This window comes from Stegostoma tigrinum, chromosome 44 (genome assembly GCF_030684315.1).
Source record: "Stegostoma tigrinum isolate sSteTig4 chromosome 44, sSteTig4.hap1, whole genome shotgun sequence".
NCBI lineage: Eukaryota > Metazoa > Chordata > Chondrichthyes > Orectolobiformes > Stegostomatidae > Stegostoma > Stegostoma tigrinum.
The window spans coordinates 11,151,601-11,176,159 of NC_081397.1; the positions used below are offsets into that span (position 1 = coordinate 11,151,601).

Sequence of the window (24,559 nt, forward strand, 5' to 3'; positions counted from 1 at the left end):
CGCTCCCTGATGAAGGGGAATCAGGATAAACAATGGCAAATATAAAATGTGCAGTTTCATCCCCTTACCTCTTGGGCTGTGACACAGGTGAGGAATTGCCTGCAGGTAGAGAGATAACACTCTTAGCGTATTGGACAGTAGCTTTGTGCTGTTCCAGACAGGAGCTGCAAAGCCCTTTCTCAGTCATAAGCAGAGAGCAAACACATCAATAGATGAGAATCATCAAACCCATCTGAATGCACATTAACCAGTTGGATTTGAGGGGGCTGAATGGCCTCCTCCTGTTCCTGATTCACACGATCTTATGCCTCTCCTCTTCTCTGAGGTAACACAGAGTGGGAGTATTGGTCACATTTACCCGATCCAGGAGGCTAACTTGGTGAGTGCTCTCCCTTCTACTGTCAGGAACACGGTCTACCCCAGTTCCTGACCCAACAACTCCTTCCCCGGGTCCCCCACCCCAACCCTGTCCAGCGGCAAAGGTTACATTGGGGCGGGGACGGCAGTGCCATGCCCCGGGGAACAAACCCGATCCCCGTGGGAAGTTACAGACCTGTGTGGCCCCTCCTGTGGATGAACCACGCCGACGCGATCAGGCCGGCGAACAGCAGAACTGGGACGAGCGAGGCCGCGATCTCCGTGGAATAACTCCGAGCTGAAATCCAACAACAACATCCGGCTCACGTTAACAAACTCAGCGGGAAGTGTTACCGCATCAGCCCTGTGTGAGGCACACGGTCAGCATCAGAGTGACCAACCCCTGCAGGTACGTAACTCCCTGCCACCCACGGGGGGATGGAAAACACGGAAGAATTGAGCCCATTGAGCTCCCTACATCAATCCCACTTTCCTGCACTCGGCCCCCTACAGCCTGGAATGTTATGGCACGTCGAGTTTCATTCAAGTTCTCTTTAAAGGCTGGGAGGTTTCCCACCTCAACTACCCTCCGAGCCCCCACAGCCCTGTGGGTGAGACAATCCTCAAACCCCCTCTCAACCTCCTGCATTTCACTTTCAAATGATGCTGCCCTTGTTATTTACACTTCCACCCAGGGGAGCAGCTGCTTCCTCACCCCCCCACAGCAGTCCCTGTGCCACACAGACTGGCACACCTCTATCAGTTCCCCCTCAACATTCCCTGCTCCAAAGAAAACAGCCTGAGCTTACTGAGCATCTCTTCATCGCTGAAATGCACCACCCCAGGGCAACGTCCTGGTGAATCTCCTCTGCACGCCCTTCTCCATAAGACTTACACTTCCAGATTTTTATTGCGCTCAAATTCTACCATCGGGTATGAGCGGGGTTTGAACTGGGATCCCGGGAAAATGACCCAGGCAGCTGGATTAATAACCTCACGTCACCTTCCTAACTGAGATGGTTAATTGTTTCTGACTGGCACGGACTGGATGGAGCGAATGGACTTTCCCTGTGCTCTGTCTGTGTCTGATCTGACTGTCACTGTTACCTCGCAGCGTGAATTCGATGTAGTCGCTGGTCACGTTAAAAATGGTGCCGTCGGTTCCTGTGTTGATCGCTGCACAGTGATACCTCCCGACACTGTCTCTCCGGAATGAATGAATAACCAGCTCACCACCATCGGCAGTCACATGGGAGCTCGCACTGCCGTTCCTTAGCGGCACGTTGTCTCGGTACCAAATGAACTGGGGCTCAGTGCCTTCCCTCACCAGGCACCGGAGAACAAGGCGGTCCCCGGGCTGTATCTCAGTCCCGTTGGTGCGGGGTATCAGCACAGCATCTGAGACAGGAACTGAGGAGAAAACACACCGAGTTCAAAACCATGGAGTTCGCCCATCGATTGAGGCTGTCACTGGGGACCAGTTTAATGCAAACAATTTAAAAGGGAGTGAAGCAGTTTGATGGATTTAAAATCTAATGGAGAGCTTTAATTCTCCCCAATTATCAACATTTTGGAGATTATCATTGAGAGAAAGAAAATCTAACCATCGTGCCCCCGATGTTCAGTGGCGTTGCCGTTACTGCTTCCCTCAGTATTAACATCCTGGGGGTTACCATTGACAGAGAATCTAACCATTGAGCCCGTGATGTTAATGGCGCTACCATGACTGAATGCCCTCACACGGCCAACACCCTTGGGGAATGTGACCATTGCGTCATACAGCGTGGAACAGGCCCTTCGGCCCATTGCGTCTGCACTGACAATAACTATCCCGAAAGGTGCGCTAATTCCAATTTCCCGCCCTGGCCCCATATCCTGAAATGTTATGGTGTGACAAGTGCTCCTCCAAATATATTTTAAACGTTTATTTTAGGTTTCTGCTCGCCACTCTCGTCCCTTTTGCATGAACCTCGGAGTGAAAAAGATTTTTTTCTGTCAAATCCCCTCAGAATCTCCTGTCCCTTACACTAAATCTGTGCCCCTTCATGACTGACCTCTCAACCAAGGGGAACAGATGCTCTCCATTCACCCTGTCCACCCCCCTCATAATCTGATGCACCTCATTCATGACCCTCTGCAGCCTTCCCTGCTCTAAAGGAAACCATCCCAGCCTATCTACTCTCTCCTTACAGCTCACTTGTTCCAACCCAGGAAACAACCTGGTTCTGTACCCCATCTTCTGTACCCCCTCCAGTGCTATCACCCTTCCTGCAGTAAGATGGCCAGAAATGTACACAGTACTCCAGAATCTAACCATTGCCCTTGACATTCAATGGTCTGACCATCACTGAATTCCCCACTATCAACGTCCTAGAGTTTATCATTGACCAGAAACTAAATCAGACTACCCAAATAAATACTGTGACTATAGGAGCAGGTCAGAGGTTCGGAATCCGGCAGTGGGCAATTCACCTCCTGACACACCAATTCCTGCCCAACATCGACATTACACAAGTCAGTAGTGTGATGGAATACTCCCTACTTGCCTGGTTGGAGGCAGCTCCAACAACTCTTGAGAAGCTCAACACCATCCATAGAAAAAGCTACTCACACTTGATTGCCACATCCCCAAACATCTAATCCCTACATCACTGACACACAGTTGCAGCAGTGTGTACCATCTACACACTGAAATTCACCAAAGATTCTCAGCAGCATCTTGCAACTCCACAGCCACTTCCATCCAGAAGGACAAAAGCAGCAGATATATGGGAACACCAGTACAAATTCCCCTGTGAGCCACTCAGCATCTTGAAATGGAAACATATCGGACGTTTCTTCAGTGTTACCGGGCCATAATAGAATATTTAACAGAGAACAATACAGCACAGAACAGGCCCATTCAGCCCTCGATGTTGCGCCGGCTTGTGAACTAATCTAAGCCCACCCCCCAACACTATCCCATCAATAGATAATAAAATGTGAGGCTGGATGAACACAGCAGGCCCAGCAGCATCTCAGGAGCACAAAAGCTGACGTTGTGGGCCTAGACCCTTCATCAGAGAGGGGAATGGGGTGAGGGTTCTGGAATAAATAGGGAGAGAGGGGGAGGCGGGCGGAAGATAGAGAGAAAAGAAGATAGGTGGGGAGGAGAGTATAGGTGGGGAGGTAGGGAGGGGATAGGTCAGTCCAGGGAAGACAGACAGGTCAAGGAGGTGGGATGAGGTTAGTAGGTAGGAGATGGAGGTGCGGCTTGGGGTGGGAGGGAGGGATGGGTGAGAGGAAGAACAGATTAGGGAGGCAGAGACAGGTTGGACTGGTTTTGGGATGCAGTGGGGGGAGGGGAAGAGCTGGGCTGGTTGTGTGGTGCAGTGGAGGGAGGAGACGAACTGGGCTGGTTTAGGGATGCAGTGGGGGAGGGGGAGATTTTGAAGCTGGTGAAGTCCACATTGATACCATTGGGCTGCAGGGTTCCCAAGCGGAATATGAATTGCTGTTCCTGCAACCTTTGGGTGGCATCATTGTGGCACTGCAGGAGGCCCATGATGGACATGTCATCTGAAGAATGGGAGGGGGAGTGGAAATGGTTTGCGACTGGGAGGTGCAGTTGTTTGTTGCGAACTGAGCGGAGGTGTTCTGCAAAATGGTCCACAAGCCTCCGCTTGGTTTCCCCAATGTAGAGGAAGCCACACCGGGTATACATCCGCAACACATCCCTCACACCCCGTCCCCGCCACAACCGCCCAAAGAGGATCCCCCTCGTTCTCACACACCACCCCACCAAACTCCGGATACAACGCATCATCCTCCGACACTTCCGCCATCTGCAATCCGACCCCACCACCCAAGACATTTTTCCATCCCCACCCTTGTCTGCTTTCCGGGGAGACCACTCTCTCCGTGACTCCCTTGTTCGCTCCACACTGTCTTCCAACCCCACCACACCCGGCACCTTCCCCTGCAACCGCAGGAAATGCTACACTTGCCCCCACACCTCCTCCCTCACCCCTACCCCAGGCCCCAAGATGACATTCCACATTAAGCAGAGGTTCACCTGCACATCTGCCAATGTGGTATACTGCATCCACTGTACCCGGTGTGGCTTCCTCTACATTGGGGAAACCAAGCGGAGGCTTGGGGATCACTTTGCAGAAACCTCCGCTCAGTTCGCAACAAACAACTGCATCTCCCAGTCGCAAACCATTTCCACTCCTCCTCCCATTCTTTAGATGACATGTCCATCATGGGCCTCCTGCAGTGCCACAATGATGCCACCCAAAGTTTGCAGGAACAGCAACTCAAATTCCGCTTGGGAACCCTGCAGCCCAATGGTATCAATGTGGACTTCACCAGCTTCAAAATCTCCCCTTCCCCCACCGCATCCCAAAACCAGCCCAGTTCGTCCCCTACCCCCACTGCACCACACAACCAGCCCAGCTCTTCCCCTCCCCCCACTGCATCCCAAAACCAGTCCAACCTGTCTCTGCCTCCCTAACCTGTTCTTCCTCTCACCCATCCCTACCTCCCACCCCAAGCCGCACCTCCATCTCCTACCTACTAACCTCATCCCACCTCGTTGACCTGTCCGTCTTCCCTGGACTGACCTATCCCCTCCCTACCTCCCCACCTATACTCTCCTCCCCATCTATCTTCTTTTCTCTCCATCTTCGGTCCGCCTCCCCCTCTCTCCCTATTTATTCCAGAACCCTCACTCCATCCCCCTCTCTGATGAAGGGTCTAGGCCCGAAACGTCAGCTTTTGTGCTCCTGAGATGTTGCTGGGCCTGCTGTGTTCATCCAGCCTCACATTTTATTATCTTGGATTCTCCAGCATCTGCAGTTCCTATTATCTCTGATACGCTATCCCGTCATTATCCTTATGCTTATCTAACGACTGTTTAAATGCCCCTAATGTGGCTGAGTTCACTACATTCGCAGGCAGGGTGCTCCACGTCCTTACCACTCTCTGTGTAAAAAGCCTGTCTCTGATATCTGTCTTATATCTGTCACCCCTCAATTTGTAGCTATGCCCCCTTGTACAGCTGAAGTCATCATCCACGGAAAAAGACTCTCACTGTCCACCCTATCTAATCCTCTGATCAACTTGTATGTCTCTAGTAAATCTCCTCTTAGCCTCCTTCTCTCCAATGAGAACAGACCCAAGTCCCTCAGCCTTTCTTCATAAGGCCTGCGCTCCAGACCAGGCAACATCCTGGTAAATCTCCCCTGCACCTTTTCCAATGCTTCCACATCCTTCCTATAATGGGGTGACCGGAACTGCACGCAATATTCCAAATGAGACCACACTAGCGTTTTGTACAGTTGCAGCATGACATCACGGCTTTGGAACTCAGTCCCTCTACCAATAAAACCTAAAACACCGTAAGCCTTTTGAACAGCACTATAAACCTGGGTGGCAACTTTCAGGGATCTATCTACATGGACACCAAGATCCCACTGCAAATCCACACTACCAAGAATCCTTCCATTGACATGGTATTCTGCCTTCCTATTATTCCTCCCAAAGTGAATCACCTCACATTTATCCGTATTATACTCCATTTGCGACCTTTCGGCCCAATTCTGCAGTTTATCCAAGTCTCCCTGCAACTTGCAACATTCTTCCAAACTGTCCACCACTCCACTGACTTTCGTGTCATCTGCGAACTTACGAATCCATCCACCTATGCCTGCATCCAAGTCATTTAGAAAAATGACAAACAGCAGTGGTCCCAAAACAGATCCTTGAAGCACACCACTAGTAATCGGACTCCAGGCTGAATATTTTCCATCAACCACCACTCGTTGCCTTCTTACAGAAAGCCAGTTTCTAATCCAAATTGCTAATTCTCCCTCAATCCCGTGCCTCTGTATTTTCTCCAATAGCCTATCATGTGGAACCTTATCAAAGGCTTTACTGAAGTCCATGTACACCACATCAACTGCCCTAACTTCATCCATATGCTTGGTAACCTTCTCAAAAAACTCAACGAGGTTTGTGAGACACGACCTGCCCTTGACGAATCCATGTTGACTCTCTCCAATCAAATTGTTGTTTGCTAGATTATTATAAATCCTATCTCTTATCATCCTTTCCAAAATTTTTCCTACAACAGACGTAAGGCTCACAGGTCTATAATTGTCTGGGTCATCCCTACTGCCCTTCTCGAACAAGGGCACAACATTTGCAACCCTCCAGTCCTCTGGCACTAAACCTGTCAACAATGAGGACTCAAAGGTCAAGGCCAAAGGCTGCGCCACCTCCGCCCTAGCGTCCCAGGCAATCTTTGGAAAAATTCCATCTAGCCCAGGGGATTTATCTATGTTCACACCTTCTAGAATTGATAACACCTCCTCCTTACTCACCTTAATCCTTTCAATTCTAGTAGCCCGTAACTCAGTCATCTGTTCTACAATATTCTCCTGTTCCTCAGTGAAAACAGATGAGAAATAATCATTTAGCACCACTCCAATCTTCACAGGGTCCATACACAACTTCCCACTTCTGTCTTTGACTGGCCCTATTCCTAACCTAGTCATCCTCTTATTCCTCACATACTTATACAAAACTTTAGGGTTCTCCTTTATTTTATCCAGCAATGTCTGCTCATGTCCCCCCGTTGCTCTTCTTAACTGTCTCTTTAAATCCTTCCTAGCTAATCTGTAACTCTCCATCGCCTCATTTGAACCATCTCATCTCATTGTCACATAAGCCTCCCTCTTCCGCTTACCAAGAGATACAATTTCTTTATTAAACCACAGTTCCCTTCCCTTATCGCTTCCTCCCTGCCTGACAGGGACATACCTGTCAAGGACATGCAATATCTGTTCCTTAAGCCAGCTCCACATTTCAAATTCTCACCCTAAGGGCAATGTGGGTCAACTGACAGCACATGGATGCAGTGATTCAACAAGGCAACTCACCACCACCTTCTCAAAGCGGGGCAACGTGGGACGGGGACTGCATTGCCCATGTCCCACATGTGAATACATAACTCCCAATGGAGTAGGCCTGCCTGTCATCGTTCACCAAAGATTGCACACTGTTTGTTGTATATAATTTAAGTTCAGTTCATTTTTAGAATCGGGAAGTGAGAAGCAAGCTCAGTAATGGTGAAACTGAAATAAAATGGTGTTATCTCAGATTCTCCAGCATCGGCAGTTCCTACTGTCTCAGTAATGGTGAAACTGAATGGCTCATGAAATCATGCTGAACAGAGACAAAATGCTGTTGTTGGGAGAAGGAAACCAGCCATCCTTACCCAGCATGGAACTCTGTGTGATTCCGAAACAAAAGTGAGGGGAATTACTTCGAACTACCTTCTAAATAGGTCGTGTAAGTCAGTCTCTTCTCAGAAATGCAGTCTTCTGACAATGTCTCTCCAAATTGTGATTTTAAAAATACACCCTGAAAAATACCAAGCCCAAACCCCACCCTGACAATCATCAACACTTGACCAATCACCTCCCTTCACACTCTAAATGCCTGGTATTCTGCCCAAAATCAACACTTTGCTCATTAACATAACACACCTTTATATTTTGGACAGAAGATCAGAAGAGATGGGGCAGGTGTTGGTTCTCCAGCAAAATATCTAACCAAATATTCAGGGGGTGCATGATTTTTGGAAATGACAGGGAGGGAAGCAGTGTGGGTGATATAGCTCTGTACGAGCTGGAATAGATATGGCAGCAACAAGAATGATCGAGCATCAGATGGTGTAGAAGCTATCATGGGCGAGGAGAAAACTATATTGGCTGGAGTTTGGAAGAACGATGGGAGTCATTGAATCTTAGGATGTTCTTGGTAATTGTACTGTGTACAATTCTGTTCACCCTGCTACAGGAAAGTTGTTCTGAAGCAGGGAATGGTGCCAAAAACCTTTAGAAGGATGTCACCGAGACTAGAAAGTTTGAAATATAACGAGAGGCTGGATAGGCTGGGGGTTTTATTTCTGACACATTGGAGGCTGAGGGGTGACTTCAGAGAGGTTTATAAAATCCTGAGGGGAATATGTAAGGTGATAAAGCCGAGGACTTCTCCCCAGGGTAGTGGGGGCTAAATCTAAAGGGCACTGGATAAGCTGAGATCGGAAAGGTATGTGAGGGGAAACATTTTCACACAGAGGGTGGTGCACATATGGAATGAGCTGCGAGAGGAAATGGTAGCGGCAATGACAACATTCAAAAGAAATTGCCAAATGCAGGCAAATGGGACTTTTTGGGAAACCTGTTCGGCGTGGACAAGTTCGGCTGAAGGGCCTGTTCCATATTGGATACCTCTATGACTCTAATATCCAAGGCTGTGTCACTTTAATCCAAAGTGACGTCTTCAATGACAATACACTAGTTTTGAGAGATCTCATCAGCAGTGGTCCCTGAGCCGATGGATCAGTTACTCTTTAGGAGAGAGTCCTTCTGAACTCACCTATCACTGTGATCTCTATGTCTTCACTGTGCAAAGGGCCTGTCACCTCATTTCTCACCGAGCAATGGTAAATCCCTTTGTCTTTTCTGCTGATGGTTTCAATGTTGTAAACAAGCTTAGTACTGTTGGAAAGCTCCCAGTACAGCTCCACACTTGAGCCCTTGTAGAATTGGTAATAAATCGGCAGAGAGCCATTGGAGACTGAACAGATTAAGGATGCCATATCTCCTTCGATTAGCTCCTTTCCTGATTGAATTACTAGTTCTGGCTTTGACACTGGAATTCCTGCAAATATAAACAAATGTTAGGTCCCTTTGCTTGGCAGAGTTAATTGCAAACTCAACTAAGAACTTAATCACAATCACATCCATTCTCATATCCATTTTTGTATGTTCAGTCTTTGGATGTGTGTCACTGGGTAATCCAGCATTTATTGCCCATCCCTAATTGTACAGATGGATGTTTCAGGCTGTGGGCTCATTGTCTAAAGGAGACAGGGTAGGACTGAGATGGGGGCAAATGTCTTCACTGGGAGAGTGGAAATCCTGTGGAATTCTTTGTCACAGAATGTGTTTGGGCTGAGAACATTGCTTGCTGTTCAGGAAGGAGTTGGATAGAGTTCACATGGGCCAAGGGGACAGTGGGGGGCAGTGAACTGTGTCAGATGATCATCCATGATCCCATTGCGCGGACAGAACAGGCTGGAAGGGCCAAATGGCCAACTCCCATATAATAATTTCCATAATTTTCTGGGGAAGTGAATCCCACAGGCTTCCCACTCTCGAGGTGAAAACATTTCTCCACATATCAATCCTAAATGGGTGACTCATTACCCTGTGCTGTTTGTCTCTACAGCTCTAATATATGGCTGTGGATGTGGGGAATGATGATAATCTGTCTCTACTTTGAATCCTTCACAGTTTAAAGAAAGGAACAATAATAAACGGTACTCACGCCTGATGGACAAATGGAGCTGATTACTGCATTTCCGCACCTTACTGCCCGTAACTTCGCAATGGTAAGTACCCGAGTCGGCCGGACGAGCTGGCTCAGAGATGGAATTGCTGTGGTCGGATGGAGACTGGATAGGGATCCCATTTCTGTAAAAGCCGTACTGCAAGGAAGCTTCGGAGAGATTCTCTTCAACCGAGCACATCAGCTTAAACCATTGACCATCAACTAGCTGTCCCTCAGGATACACGGTCAGCTTAGGGACAGCGAATGCCTCTGGAAAGCAAAAGGACATGTTTCCGTTTGAGCTGTCGAGTGTCTGAGCTTGGGAAAGCTCAGTGATTAGAATGAGAGCAAGAAAATCCTGAGACAGAGTCAGCACGGGAGACTCCTAAACTCCTTCAAGGTCAATGAAGGCGGTTAGCATCATGTCAGGTGAAGCTCAGATTTGGTGATGACCACAACACGTTTGGAATGAAAACGTGCAACCACAGTGAGAGCGTTGTGTCTGGTTCACCCATTCTCCACATTGTTGGAGGGATGTGTTAGCACTGGGAGAGGGTGCAGAGGGAGATTTATCAGGAGGCTGCCTTGGGGGACGGAGATTTTCAGTGATGGAGAGAGATTGAACAGACTAGGATTGTTCTCCTTACATCGGAGGAGATTGAGACAGGGAGACATTATTGAGAGGTATAAAATGATGAAGAGCATAGGTCGAGAATACAGGAAGAAACTTGTTTTCCCTTTGGTAGAGGGACCAATGGCCCAGGCAGTGGGCATAGACATTAAAGATAAGGGGCAGGAAGTTTAGAGGCGTTGTGAGGAAAAACACTTTCACTCACAGAATGTGGAACTCACTGCCAGTAAGGGTGGGAGAGACAGAAACCCTCATCACATTGAAGAAGTGTTTAAATGGTCCCTCATGATGCCAAAGCTCTGGGGCCAAGTGCTGGGGAAATGGGGATTAGAGAATAGTGAGGTGGCTGTTTCTGACTCAATGGGCCGAAAGGCCTTTAATTTGTGCTGGAGACTCTGCAATAATGACAGATACTTACCTTTAACGGAAATGTGAACATTGTCGCTCCTCTTCCTCAGATCAGAATTTGTCTCGATCGCTTCACAGGCGTAATTCCCAGAAACGTTTGCAGCCGCTGCGTTGATCGTGTACACACCGCCAGCATCCGGCGCTATCTCCAGGGCGCTGCCATCTCTGTAAAATGTGTAGTGAAGCCAGATGGAGCGCCGTGTTCTCCGAGCAATGCACGTCAATGTGACCCGGAGCCCCTCAAATACTTCAGCCGCCGGCTCCACCCTCAGTACGGGCTTGGCAAAGCGTTCTGGAATGTAACACACAGTCGGGGCTCATCTATCAACTGTTATAGTCACAGAGCGAAAGGTACAGCAGTGATGAGGGGCAAAGAAGGTGAGCATTTAGTGACAAATGTCAGGGGACAGTGCAAAACATTATCCTTCTTTTGCTTTCCAAATATGAAATTCTGTCTCAAAGCCATAAAAAAAACATAGAATCAGGCCCTTCTGCCCAACTCGTCCATGCTGACCCAGTTTCCTAAGCTAATCTTCCATTCACAACCATTTGGTCTGTTGCCCTCCAAGCCTTTCCAGTTCAAATACCTCATATTGACACAGAGGTAGAGAAAGACCATAGGACAAAGTTATTTAAAGACATGAGGAGGATAAACATTTGCCTTGCTCCCATCCCAGGATTCCAGAAAACAAAAAGGGAATTGAGCTATCGGGAGAGGGTGCATCAGCTGAAGCATTGGAAGCAGATGGGTCACCTTTGAGGTGTATAAAATCATGAGGGGCATAGATAAGGTAAATAATCAAATTCCCACGTGAGGGCAATCCAAACCTGGAGGTTTAAGGTAACAGGGGAAAGATTTAAAAGGGACCTGAGGGGTAACTTTCTCACAGAACGGGAGGTACATGCATGGAAGGAACTGCCAGAGGAAGTGGTGGAGGTGAGGACAATTACAACATTTAAAGACATTTGGATGGATACACGATTGGAAATGTTTCGAGGGATATGGGCCAAACACAGGCAAATGAGACAAGTTCACTTTGGGAAACCTGGTCAGCGTGGGTGAGTTAGGATAAAGGGCACGTTTCTGTGCTGTGTGATTGTATGACCCTATTTAGTGATGATGGATCACAATGATTGACATGGGTCACATCGACAGATTGCAACTTTCTCAGCTACACAGAGACAAAGGCTTGTCTAATGAGGGGAGACTGAGCAGGTTGGTCAGAGTTTAGAAGGATGAGAGAAGATTCCATTGCTGTGTGTTGGGTAGCTCAGTTGGCTGGTTAGCTGGTCTTTGATCCACAACGATTCCAACAGTGTGTGGTTCAAATCCCACACTGGCTGGAGTGACCACAATGGAATCTCCATCTCAGACTCTCCCCTTGCCTGAGGTGTGGTGACCCTCAGGTTAAACCACCTCCTACTCCCCTCCCTCACGAATGGGACAGTGGGACCACAGTGACTTTACTACCTTTGCCATTGCTCACAAACCATTAAAGGCAGCTTGGGTTAACAGGGCCATTAAGAAGGCATATGGGACATTAGCCTTTGTCAGTGAAGGCATAGATTATAAAAGTGGGGAGGTGATGTTGGAGCTGAATAGGACTTTGGTGAGGCCACAGCTGGAGCACTGTGTGGCAGTCCGGATCACCGCAGAAAGGATGTGATTGCACTGGAAGAGTTGCAGAGGAGACTCCCCAGTACATTGCCTGGGCTGGAGCATTTCGGCGATGAAGAGAGACTGGGTAAACTCGGGCTGTTTTCTTTGGAGAAGAGAAGGCTGAGGGGGGACCTGATTGGGGTGTGTAAGATGATGAGGGGCATAAACAGAGGGAGTAAGAAGCAGGTTTTCCCCTTATTCAAACGGCCAATAACAAGGCAGGACATCCATTTAAATTGAAAGGCACTAGACTTAGAGGGAAACTTGAGGCTTGTAATACCCAGAGGATGGTGGGAATGTGGAATGCACTGCCTGGGAGGGTCGTTGAGGTGGAAAACTCCCAAATGCTTAAACAATACTTGGATGAGCACTTCAAGTGTCAGAACGTTCAAGGTTGTGGAGGCCTCGCGCTGGGGACAAAAGAACTCGTGTCACTTTAGCAGTACAGACAGGATGGAATAAAGAGATTCTGCTGTACTTTGTGACTGAGAATACCTCCAGTGTTTAAATTAAAAATCAAGAGAAATACGCACATTGCCTACCACAGAATGGAATATCAGGTACGTACCTTGAACTTGAACGTGAACACGTTGTGATTCTGACCCATCAATTTTGCAACTGTACAATCCACTGTCACCGGTGCTTTTTACTTTAATGTGATATGAAGATTCATCTGTTGTAGACTTCATTGAATGGATCTTCTTTCCATTTCTATAAAAGGTAAAGTCCTGCTTTGTCCACCAATAATAGTATTGGCGCTGACAATTCAGTTCCAGTGTCTCTCCTTCCAAAGGTGAAACTGGGACAACATAGAAAGCCACTCGTTCAGCTAAGATCGAAAGCAAAGTCACATCATTACACTGGGAACTGCTCCTACAACATTCGTTATCACATTGTTTCCAAAATGGATTTTCAAGCATCAGTCCTGCCAAACTATTCCCAATATTTTATACAATCCAGCCCAGACAACTACTGTCAGAGATAATGGGAACTGCAGATGCTGGAGAATCCGAGATAACAAAGTGTGGAGCTGGATGAACACAGCAGGCTCAGCAGCACCTTAGCAGCACAAAAGCTGATGAAGGGTCGAGGCCTGAAATGTCATGTTTTGTGCTCCTCAGATGCTGCTTGGCCTTCTGTGTTCATCCAGCTCCACACTTTGTTATCTCAGACAACTACTGTCAATCTTTTTGCAACTTAGATGGAGTGTTGAAGATCGATTTGCTCTCCTGACCTGAGGATGATCCATAAAACAGGGCATCAGGGAGGCTCAGTGGCTCGCACTGATGCTGCATAGCCCTAGCAACACAGGATCGATTCCACCGTTGGGTGACTGCGTGGAGATTGCACGCTCTCCCTTTGTGTGAGAGTTTCCTTGAGGTGCTCCAGTTTCCTCCCACAGTCCAAAGATGTGCAGGTTAGATAGATTGGCCCTGGCAAATTGCTCATAATGCGTCCAAGGGTGTACCGGCTCAGGTGGATTAGCCATGGGAAATACAGGGTTAGAGATGGGATGGCCCTGGGTCTGGGTAGTTGCACTTCAGAGGGTCAGTGTGGACTTGATGGGCTGAAAGGCCTGCTTCCGCAATGTCGGGATTTTATCATTCTATGACCACAAGAAACAGGAGCGCAAGGATGGCATTTGACCATTGAGTCCCCTCCACCTTTCAGTGACATAAGACCTGAAGATTATAAGATGTAGGATCAGAATGAGGTCATGAGGTCATGATCATGTTGAAAGGTGGAGAGGAATCGATGGCCAAATGGCATAATACTGTTCCTGTTACTTATGGTCTTATGGCTCCTCCTCAGGTCAGGGGACCAAACCTGTACTGAAGGTCCAGAAGATGTAGGATCAGAATGGGGTAATTCAGCCTGTTGATTCTACAAGCGATGTACGTTCTAGGTAATGGGGGAAAAGTTTAAAGGAGGTGTGAGAGGCAAGTTCTTTTTACACAAAGGTCGGTAAGTGCCTTCAATGCACTGCCAGAGGAGGTGGTGGAGGTGGATACAGCAGCAGCATTTAAGAGGCATCTTTACAGGTACATGGCCAGTCAAGGAATAGAGGGATATGGACAGCTTCGAGGGAAAGGGTTCAGCTCAGTAAGGCATCATGTGTTGGCACAGCCTTTTGGGCTTAAGGGCCTGTTCCTACACTGTTCTGTTGTTTGTTTCTTGAATACTGTACACTCCACTTCCATGGGCCTTTCTATGTAAATGAAATTCGAAGTTCACTTAGCAGTGATGACATCTTCAACAATTTCGCTTTTGACCATGCACTATATAGCACACAGTGATAATACCCACCAGTTTCATGTGTAAGTGAAATACTTTCCATTTTTGGACCAAGAACAATTCCTCCTTGGTCAGCCCACATTACAATTTTAAAGTCTCTCCTTCTTTTACGAACCCACTTCAAGATGGCGACCGAAGCGAGCATTTCAGCCAGGGCCCATCCACTCTGACCATTTCATTCTCTTTTTTCATTTTCCTCTTTTCTGTCTTGGTGTTTTTTTTCTGTTTTCTTCTCCTGGTCTCAGCGTGAACACAGCGAGGCTTTCTCTCAGCTCGGTGTGGTGGCTTCCCAGCCCGGGGTGGGAGGCATTCAGCAGCCCATAGCAATCTCTCAAACCCAACGTCCGAGATAGCTGGTGGAGAAAGCAGGCCCCAATGCCACATAATACGGTGTGGAGCTGGATGAACACAGCAGGCCAAGCAGCATCTTAGGAGCAAGAAAGCTGGTGTTTCGGGCCGAGACCTGCCTACCCAGTGACCAGAACTGCCAGCAGCTTCTGCCTGGGCATGTTCCACGGGCAGCAGGAGATCAGAGGCAGCAGCAGCGGCTGCGATGGTATCACAGCCCGATGTGGGAAGAACAAGCAGTGAGGAGGGTTCCTGGGCATTTGCAGCGGTAGCCATGAGGCTAGGCAGCTGAGTTCCCTCAGAGTGCGAGCTGCACAGAGGGGACTAGGGCCCAGCAAGCACTCATTAAAAACTGCTGAAGTTTTCACTTGATTCCTTTATTTTTCTAGTTTATATTAAGAAATACTTCAATGTTAACTATTACCTTCTTTCTTTATTTCCCCACTTCTTCTATGAAGGTCTGTAATTGCTAACTAATGAAACATTCTTTCCCTTATTGTTTTGTACTTAGTTACATCCAATACAAGAAATAGGCAAGGGAACCAGCAATATAAAGGAAGATTGCAAGAGTTTCTTTCAACATATAAATGGCTAAAGAGAGGCAAAAATGGGCTTTGGTCTGCTGGAAAATGATGGTGAATCAGTAGTAATGGGGAACAAAGAAATGGCTGAATAACTGAATAAACACTTTGCATCAGTCTTCAAGGTGCAAGTCAGAATCAACATCCAAAAATTCAAGAGAGTCAGTGGGAGGGCAGAGATGAGTATGGTGGCCCTCACCAAGGAGAAGGTGCAAGAAAAACTGAATGGACTGAAGGTGGATAAATCACCTGGACCAGATGGACTACACCCCACAATTCTGAGTGAGATAGCTGAAGAGATAGTGGAGGTGTTAGTTGTGGTCTTTCAGGAATCACTGGAGACAGGGATGGAGCCAGAGGACTGGAAAATCACGAGTGTAACCTCAGTTTAAGAAGGGAGTAAGGCAAAAGGTGGGAAATTACAGGCTGATTGGCCTGACCTCGGCCATTGGTAAGATTTTGAGCGTATTGTGAAGAATTACATTTCTGAATACTTGGAAGTACATGGTAAAATAGGACACAGCCAGCATGGTTACCTGTAAATCTGTTAGAATTTTTTGTGGCAGTAACAGACAGGTTAGACCAAGGAGAAGCAACAGATGTTACCGACCTAGACTGGCAGAAGGCCTTTGGCAAGGTGCTGCACAAAAGGTTGCTGAGGAAGATAAGGGACTATGGTGTTGGAGGCAAGGTACCAGCATGAATAGAAGATTGGCTGCCTGGCAGGAAGGAGAGAGAGCGGTGATAAAAGGGTCCTACTTGGATGGTAGCCAGTGACAAGTCAAGATCTACAAGGGTCAGTCACAAGGTCTTCACTTTATGAAACAATGACCTAATTGAAGGAACTAAGGGCATTCTGGCTAAGTTTAGCGATGATACAAAGATAGGTGGGGCCACAGGCCGTACTGAGGAGGTGGGGAGGCTGCAAAAGGATTTAGACAGGTCAGGACAGTGGGCAAAGGATCTGTAGATGAAATACAATCTGGGCAAGTATGGGATCATTCACTTTGGTAGGAAGAATAAAAGTATAGACTATTTTTCCAGACGGGGAGAAAATTCAGAAATCTGAAGTGCAGAGGGACTTGGGAATCCTAGTCCAGATTTTCCTAAGGTAAACTTGCAGGTTGAGTTGGTGGTTAGGAAGGCAAATGAAATGTTGGCATTTATTTTGTGAGGACTGGAACATAAAAGCGGAGATGTAATTTTGAAGCTATATAAGGCTCTTCTCAATCCACATTGGGATTACTGTGAGAAATTTTGGGACCCATATGTCAGGAAAGATACACTGGCCCTGGAGTGGGTCCAGAGGAGGTTCACGAGAATGATCCAGGAATGAAAGGCTTAACATATGAGGAATGTTCGTGGACTCTAAATATTTATCAATGGCGTTTTGAAGGATAACTGGGTATCAAACTGAAACTTACAAAATACTGAAAGGCCTGGCTAGAGTGAACATTGGAAATATGTTTCCATTGGCAGGACCAGACGAGGACCTGAGGGCACAACCTTGGAGTAAAGAATGAGGAGAAATTTCTTCAGCCAGAGAGTGATGAATCTATGGAATTCATTGTTACAGAAGGCTGTGGAGGCCAGGCCAGAGAGAAATAGATTCTTGATTGTCAAGGGGATCAAAGATTATGTACAGAAGGCAGGAGAAAGGAGTTGAGAAACTTATCAGCCGTGATTGAATAGTGGAGCAGTTTCAATGGGCTGAACGGCCTAACTCCTGCTCCAATGTCTTAATATCTAAAACTGCACTAGAAGAGGGTCCATATTGGATCTTGTATTGGCTAATGAGCCTGGCCAGGTGAGAGGCCATTCAGTTGGAGTGCCTTTTGGTAACAGTGATCACAGGTGCTTATGTTTTAAGATAGCTATGAACAAGGATAAACCAGGACATTGAGGGAAGTTAATAAATTGGGGGAGTGCAAATTATGCCATTATTAGGCAACAGTATCAGAGAGTGATAGTTGGAAGGAGCTGTTATTAGGCAAGTCCACATTTGGTCAATGTCGCTGGAAGGGCCTGTTTCTGTGCTGTATATCTCTGAGACTATCTTAGTCTCCAATTGGTGCCTCATTATTTTGAGACTGTATCCTCTGCTCCTATACTCTCCCATGATGGGGCAACATCCTCTTGGCATTGACACTGCCAAACCTCTATATGTTTCAATGACACCACCTCTCATTCTTCTGAATTCCAGTGAGTATAGTCCCAACATTTTTAGTCTTTTCTCCTGAGACAATCTTTCCATACCAAGGTCCAGCCCAAATGAACCCTCTCTGAATTGCCTCCAATGAAATGAAATGTTTGCTTAACGGGAGCAAAACTGATCACAGTGCACCAGTTATGATTTCATCAGCACCTGCACAGTTGCAAGAAGACATCCCTACTCTTATACCCCAGCCCCCTTGAAATAATGGTCAATATTCCATAAGCCCTTCTTGATTATGTGCTGCCCCATGTGCGAGCTTTCTCAGTTTCAGGCACAAGTCCCTTCCCCCTGCTACCAGTCCTTTTGCATTGGAGATTTCTGCAGTTTCTCTCCAATTAAATAATACTTCGTTCTTTTGTTCTACTTTCCAAAATAATCACAAATTTGATTTCTTCTTCCAAAACAACCTGTTTTAAGTCTCACACCCATTTGAAGTATTGTGGTGGAGTTAAACGTTGTGCAGATTTACTGAATGGACTCTGTCCAATGTGACCAAGTCAATGAAACTGGTCACTGATCCTCATTGAAACTGGTGGCATATCCACACAGGAAAAGAGTTGAAAATGATTCTGGTGCCCAATCTTTGAGGGACTATCTCTAACTCCGGACCTGAAGGACTGGGATCAAGTCCCATTTGAAGCATGTTTTGGAAAAGGTCGCGTAAAAGATTGTCCAGCAAGACTTCAAATTTCCAAACAATTATTCAAGAAATCAGCAGTTCCCTCCTACCTTGGGTGTTCCCACAGAGAGCGAGATTCACTGGAAAACAGAAGGGAATTGAAATGCAAATGTCATTATTTGTGACAGTGTCCTGGAAATGGCAAAGTAAAGACAATGTCAAAGCAATGAGTGCGGAAGCAGCAGAGAAACAGCATATGCCCTTTCGGTAACTCAATGGGCACCGGTAACTGTTAAATCTCATTGAAGTGGAGGCAGAAATAGGAATTGACATGAAGTGCATGGTGGCACCATTGGTTTCTCGCCCTTGTTTCAATCCCCCTTCAACTTGTGCTTTGTACCCTTCGTCTTTTATTTATCCCCGCATCTTCCCCTCCTATTTTCTCTCTCTTTCGGTTCCCAGTCACCATGCCATTCTTCATAAACAAGCAAAGGACTCCACATTTCTAGGTTTTTAAACAATAAAGTGCATTTGGGAAGACTTTGGAGCCCATTGTAAAGGATGAGATTTCTGAATATTTGGTATTGTATGGTAAAATAGGGCAAAGTCAGCATGGTTTCAGGAACGGGAGTTCATGCCTGACAAAATCTACTGTAATTCTTTGAGCAAGTAATGAACAGGGTAGACCAAGGAGAACCAATAGATGTTATCTACCAGGACTTCAAGAAGGACTTTGATAATGTGCCACACAGGTGGCTGCTAAGTAAGATAAGGGCCCATGGTGTTAGAGGCATGGTGCTGGCATGAATAGATAATTGGCTGTCTGGCAGAAAGCAGAGATTGGGGTTAATGGGGTCTTCTTCAGGATGGCAGCTGGTGACAAGTGGTGTTCCGCAAAGGTCAGTGTGGGAGCCACAAATTTTCATTTTGTACATTAATTATCTAGATAAAGCTACTGTGGGCATTCTGGCTAAGTTTGCAGATGATACAAAGATAGGTGGAGGGACAGGTAGTGATGAGGAGATGGCAAAGCTGCAGAACGATCTGGACAGGTTAGGAAAGTGGGCAAAGAACTGGCAGATGGAGTACAACATGGACAAGTGGAAGATAATGCACTTTGGTAAGAAGAATGAAAGCATGGACTATTTTCTAAATGGGGAGAAAATTCAGAAGTCTGAAGTGTAAGGAGACTTGGGAGTTCTAGTCCAGGATTCTCTCAAGGTAAACTTGCAGCTTGAGTCAGTACTCAGGAAGGCAAATGCAATGTTGGCTTTTATTTTGCGAGGACATGCATATAAAAGCAGGGATGAACTACTGAAACTTTGTAAGGCCACACTTGGAGTATTGTGTGCATTTTTGGGCCCCATATCTCAGGAAGGATGGACGGCCCTAGATCAGCTTCAGAGCAGGCTCATGAGAATGGTCCTGGGAATGCGCAGCTTAGCATATGAGGAATGCTTCTGGACTTTGTGACTATACTCATTGGAGTTTAGAAGGATGAGGGGACATCTAATTGAAGCTTTCAGAATACTGAACAGCCTGGACAGAGTGGATGTTGGGAAGATGTTTCCATTGGTAAGAGAGACTAGGACGCAAGGGCACAGCCTTAGAGGAAAAGGAAGGCCCTTTATAAGGGAGATAAGGACAAACATCCTCAGCCAGAGAGTGGTGAATCTATGGAATTCACTGCCACAGAAGGCTGTGGAGGCCGGGTTATTGAGTTTATTTCATATTGAGACAGATAGGTTCTTGATTATCAGGGGGATCAAGGGATATGGGGAGATAGCAGGAGAAGGGGTTGAGGAAGTTATCAGCCATGATTGACTGGCAGAGCAGACTTGATGGTCCAAATGGCCTAATTTCTGCTCCTATGTCTTACGGTTTTATGATCTCTCAGTTAAAAAAGATTTTACTCACATCCCCTCTAAACCTTCTGCCCCTTAACATCAATCTAGGTCCCCACACTGGTCTTGATCCCTCTCTCGTCAGGGAGAAGTTACTTCTGTCTACTCTATGAATGCCCCTTTTCATTTTGTATGTTAATCGTGGCACCCTTTTTCAAACTCCAGGAAAACAAACCCAGTCTGTCCAATCTCTCTTCATCACTGAAACTCTCCAGCCCCCAAAGCAACATCCTGGTAAGTCTCCTCATGCTGATTAAAAGAGATGGTATTTTCATTCTCTGATCAGTTAGGTATCTCCCCCCTATATTGTTGGAGACTTTGTTTCCCTTTGCAGATAATAAAATTATACTGATCCATCCACAAATCAACATTTTCAGATCCTAGTGCACGTGTGTGCATAACTTGCATCCTTTTCTGAGAAGATTGAATAATATTATTTTGGAATCAAAGGACAGTAACCTGAAACGCTCATCTTTCCTTTCTCTCTCTCTCTCTGACTCTCTCGCGAAATGCTGTAATACAGACTCCCAACTATTTTTCCGTCCTTATGTCTGCCAAGTTTCATTTTTATGTTGGCCAGGGTAATTTTCCCTCACTTTCTCGCAACTGAGAAGGAAGTGTTGGGTGTTTTCTGCTGCAGAATTTAACCTCATGTAACCAGAGAACAGCACGGGTATGTCAGGAACAAGGTTCCCCTGTAACACATACTTACAGAGAATCAGAGGTACAGAGACCTGCAACATTCCTGATGTGGTTTTGCAGGACATCAGCCCAATTCAGTGTGACCTGGTGCCTGCTACATTGATGCCTTCTTTCTCACACATTTACCTGGAACAGAAGACAATAAGTTTAGAAACGGCAAAAGGAGGCTGCTCTCTCCAAACTTTTTGAGCACTTCCAACGAAATTGTTCCATTCAAAGGTACAGGAACAGACCATTCAGCCCTTCCAGCCTGTTCCACCATGCAATGGCTGATCTGCGGCCAAGCTCCATTTCCGTGCCTTTGGCCCTATCCCCTGCATATTGTTGCTGAACAAATATTGATCCCACTCAGACTGAAAACTAACAACTGACTCAGCATCCAATGCCATTTGTCGGAGGGATTTCCAAACATCTCCCACCCTTCGTGTGCAGAAGTACTTCCCAATGTCTCTCCTGAACAGTCTGGTTCTAATTCTCAGACAATGTCGTCCCCATTTCTAGAATCGCTGAACAGTGGAAATAGTTTATCTTTACCCACCTTGTCTTTTCCTGTCAACATGTTTGATCAGGTCACCTTTGACCTTCTAAATTCCGGAGGAAACCGGCCTCATTTGTGTAAAATCTACTCATAACTTAGCCCCCAAAGCCTAGGTATCGTGCTTGTAAATGAACATTGTACTCTCTCCAAGGCCAATCTATCCTTCAAGTGTGGTTCTCAGAACTGCTCCAAGTGGGGTCTAAACAGGGTTTTGTACAACTGCAGCATTATTTCCTGAGTCCTTGTACTCCTGTCCTCTCGATATAAAGACAAGCTGTATTGAACATGAGTCAGTCCCCATTTGGAATATTGTGGACAGCTCTGGTAGCCACACTACCAGGGGGATGTGAAAGATTTGAAGCAGGTATAGAAACACTTCACCACGACATTAACCAAGAGGAGAGATTGGACAAACTCAATCTGTTTTCACTTGGAAGTTGAAGGATGAGGAGCAACCACAGATAGAATGGATAGTCGGAGATTTTTCTTCCCAGGGAATTAATGTCCATTTCTAACAGACGCAGGTTTCAGGTAAAAGGGGGAGAGTTTAAAGGAGATGTGAGAGGCAGTTTTCTTTTTTACGCAGAGGGTGGTAAGTGTCTGCAATGCCCTGCCAGAGGTGATGGTGGAGGCAGATACGACAGCTTCATTTAACAGGCACCTTGACAGATACATGACCAGGCTGGGAATACAGGGATAGGGACAGCCTGGAGGCAAAGGGGTTTCAGGTTAGAAAGGCATCATGTGTTGGTGCAGTCTTGGTGGGTTCCTGTTCTTTGCCTTTATCTTTGTCTCATTCCATCAGCTCTTGGTTATTTTCTGAACCTGTTTGTGACATTGTAACGATCTACGCACCCAGTCCACTCCAACAGGCTCTTTGAACATTCATTGTATTTCACTTCATTCCACCTAGAAAACACCCTCATCTATCTGCCATTGGTCCAAAATGAATCACCTCACACTGATAGTCTAGAATGGCATCATGGGTCGGCACGGACAATGTGGGCCGAAAGGCCTGTTCCTGTGTTGTACTGTTCGATGCTCCACCATAATAAAGCATGGGACGATTCTACCCCAACAGATCGCAACCAGATCCTAATTCCCATCCCCAGTGTGGATGCAAGTTTTCCTCAACCCTGGTCTGTCAGAGAACAAGCAGAATCTGGACTGAGAAACGTGACCAATTTGTACCAATTTGAACCACAAAACTGGCGCTGGCTCTGGGAGAGCAGCGCTCCCCTTGGAAAGGAAATACAAAAATCACTGGAGAAACGCAGCAGGTCGAGCAGCATCTCTGGGGAGAGAAACAGACGTGGGCCATTAGGAAACCTGGTCGCGATGGACAAGTTGGGCCGAAGGACCTCGTTCCGCGTGATACATGACTCTGTGACTCCAGTTCATGTCGCTGTCCGGAATCAGTCTGTTCCCTGTTCGCTGGGAATTTCGTATTCGAAGCAGATCTAAGCACAGCGTGAATGCGTCCCTCGGCCAGTCCCCATGCCCGGAGTCCTCGCTGCTTCTGAGATTGGAGAGAAAATGCAGCCAGCATCTGTCTGACGGCCAGCTTCGAGACTGAGAGACAGGAAACCTCCCCAAGACGTGGCACCCAGACACTCTCAACACCTCCCCCCACCCCCCGGCCCGCCACCCGCGAGGAGGAAGCCCATATCAGCCCTGCAAGGTGTTTGCAAGCTGCGCTTCAGCAGAGTTCAGCGGCCAGTGCAGAGGTTGTACAGATTTCTGTAGCTGGCGTGACAATGATATATCGTCACGTCTCTTTCTGCTGTTCAACCTGCAACATTTGTGGCTGAAGTCGGCATCACTGGAGAAAGTGAAAGCAAAGCAAATTTCGCAGCCCACCAAGACACAATTACTCTGCATCGCCCCGGCCTTAACATGCCCCCGTTATGTCGAGTCCCCTTTTGCCACAGTTAACACCTTTGTCCTGCACCATCACTGATCTGTTCCACTCCCCCCTCCTCTGTCCAAACGATTAAAACCCCGACTTTTCCCACCCCTCTCGGTTCGGAGAGTTCGCTGCACTCAAAAGTTAACTTTGTTTCTCTTTCTCTCTCTTCTGCCCAAGTTTCTCCAGCGCGTTCTGCCTTTAGAAACTGTGACATTAACTCTGTTCCCGCCTCTCCCATCACATCTGTTTCTTGTTTTTGTTCCCCCACCCCCCGCCCAATCCTCAGGCTGACACTCCTGAATCAGAAAGGAATACAGCAGCATCGCCAGTTTGCATGTAGACAACTTTTGGACACACCGTCTAAAAGCGTTGAACTGATATTTCCAGTGTTCAGCACATCCACACCGCGCCACTGACCATCTGGTTTTGACATCACAGGGTTTTTAAAACAAAAATAAAATGTTCAGACGATGAGTGCTGGGACAGGACCAGGAATACAATGATCTGAATCACAGTATTCATAAACACAAAAACTATGGGGAATGCTGGAGATCTAACAAAAACAGAAAGTTCTGGAGAAACTCAGCAGATCTGGCAGCATCCATGGAGACAGACAGAGGAGTAAGACAGAGTTAATGTTACAGGTTATAAACACAGAAATAACTGGTCTAAGTGTGACAAACCTTCTCTAAACTGTTTCCAACGCATTAACATCCTTCTATGAGGATAGTTGAGCAACACCGTACAGTACTGCAGATGTGGAAACACCAATCTCCTCTAGAACTGAAGCATAACCTCGCGACCCTTACATTCAGTTCCCCTCACTATGAGCCAGAACATCCTGTGAGCTTTCCAGATCGCTTGCTGCCGCTGTGCACCAGCCTTCCATCCTCACAGAACTGGCCGCCTGCAATGTGTTGATTTTCCCACTGGCACACTGTCAGAAAGTTGAGTGTGTTTCTGCTTTGGTTCTGAACGAGAAAAGGGAAATGTAGTGGCAGAGGGAAC

The 24,559-nt window shown here is 46.8% G+C and overlaps 1 protein-coding gene across 1 annotated transcript; it reads right to left on the reverse strand.

Moving 5' to 3' along the window:
• Positions 1-1,351: 1,351 nt before the first annotated feature.
• On the reverse strand, positions 1,352-23,208 carry LOC132207137 (Fc receptor-like protein 3). The gene is made up of 8 exons (XM_059642313.1): positions 22,972-23,208; positions 21,115-21,230; positions 18,609-18,638; positions 13,009-13,269; positions 10,791-11,072; positions 9,739-10,011; positions 8,785-9,069; positions 1,352-1,767 (listed from the first exon to the last, which is right to left on the reverse strand). Exons 2-8 carry the CDS (start codon positions 21,167-21,169, stop codon positions 1,352-1,354), a joined length of 1,602 nt encoding a protein of 533 aa, XP_059498296.1. The 5' UTR covers positions 21,170-21,230; positions 22,972-23,208.
• Positions 23,209-24,559: the final 1,351 nt, after the last annotated feature.

Excerpts from the sequence above, each read along its gene's own strand:
- LOC132207137 (XM_059642313.1), bottom strand. The coding sequence starts at position 21,169 with ATGTCCTGCAAAACCACATCAGGAATGTTGCAGGTCTCTGTACCTCTG. Across the intron at positions 18,639-21,114 it reads CTCTGTACCTCTGATTCTCT|TGAATCTCGCTCTCTGTGGG; the intron begins GTAAGTATGTGT and ends TCTGTTTTCCAG. Across the intron at positions 9,070-9,738 it reads GCTCCATTTGTCCATCAGGC|GAATTCCAGTGTCAAAGCCA; the intron begins GTGAGTACCGTT and ends TTATATTTGCAG.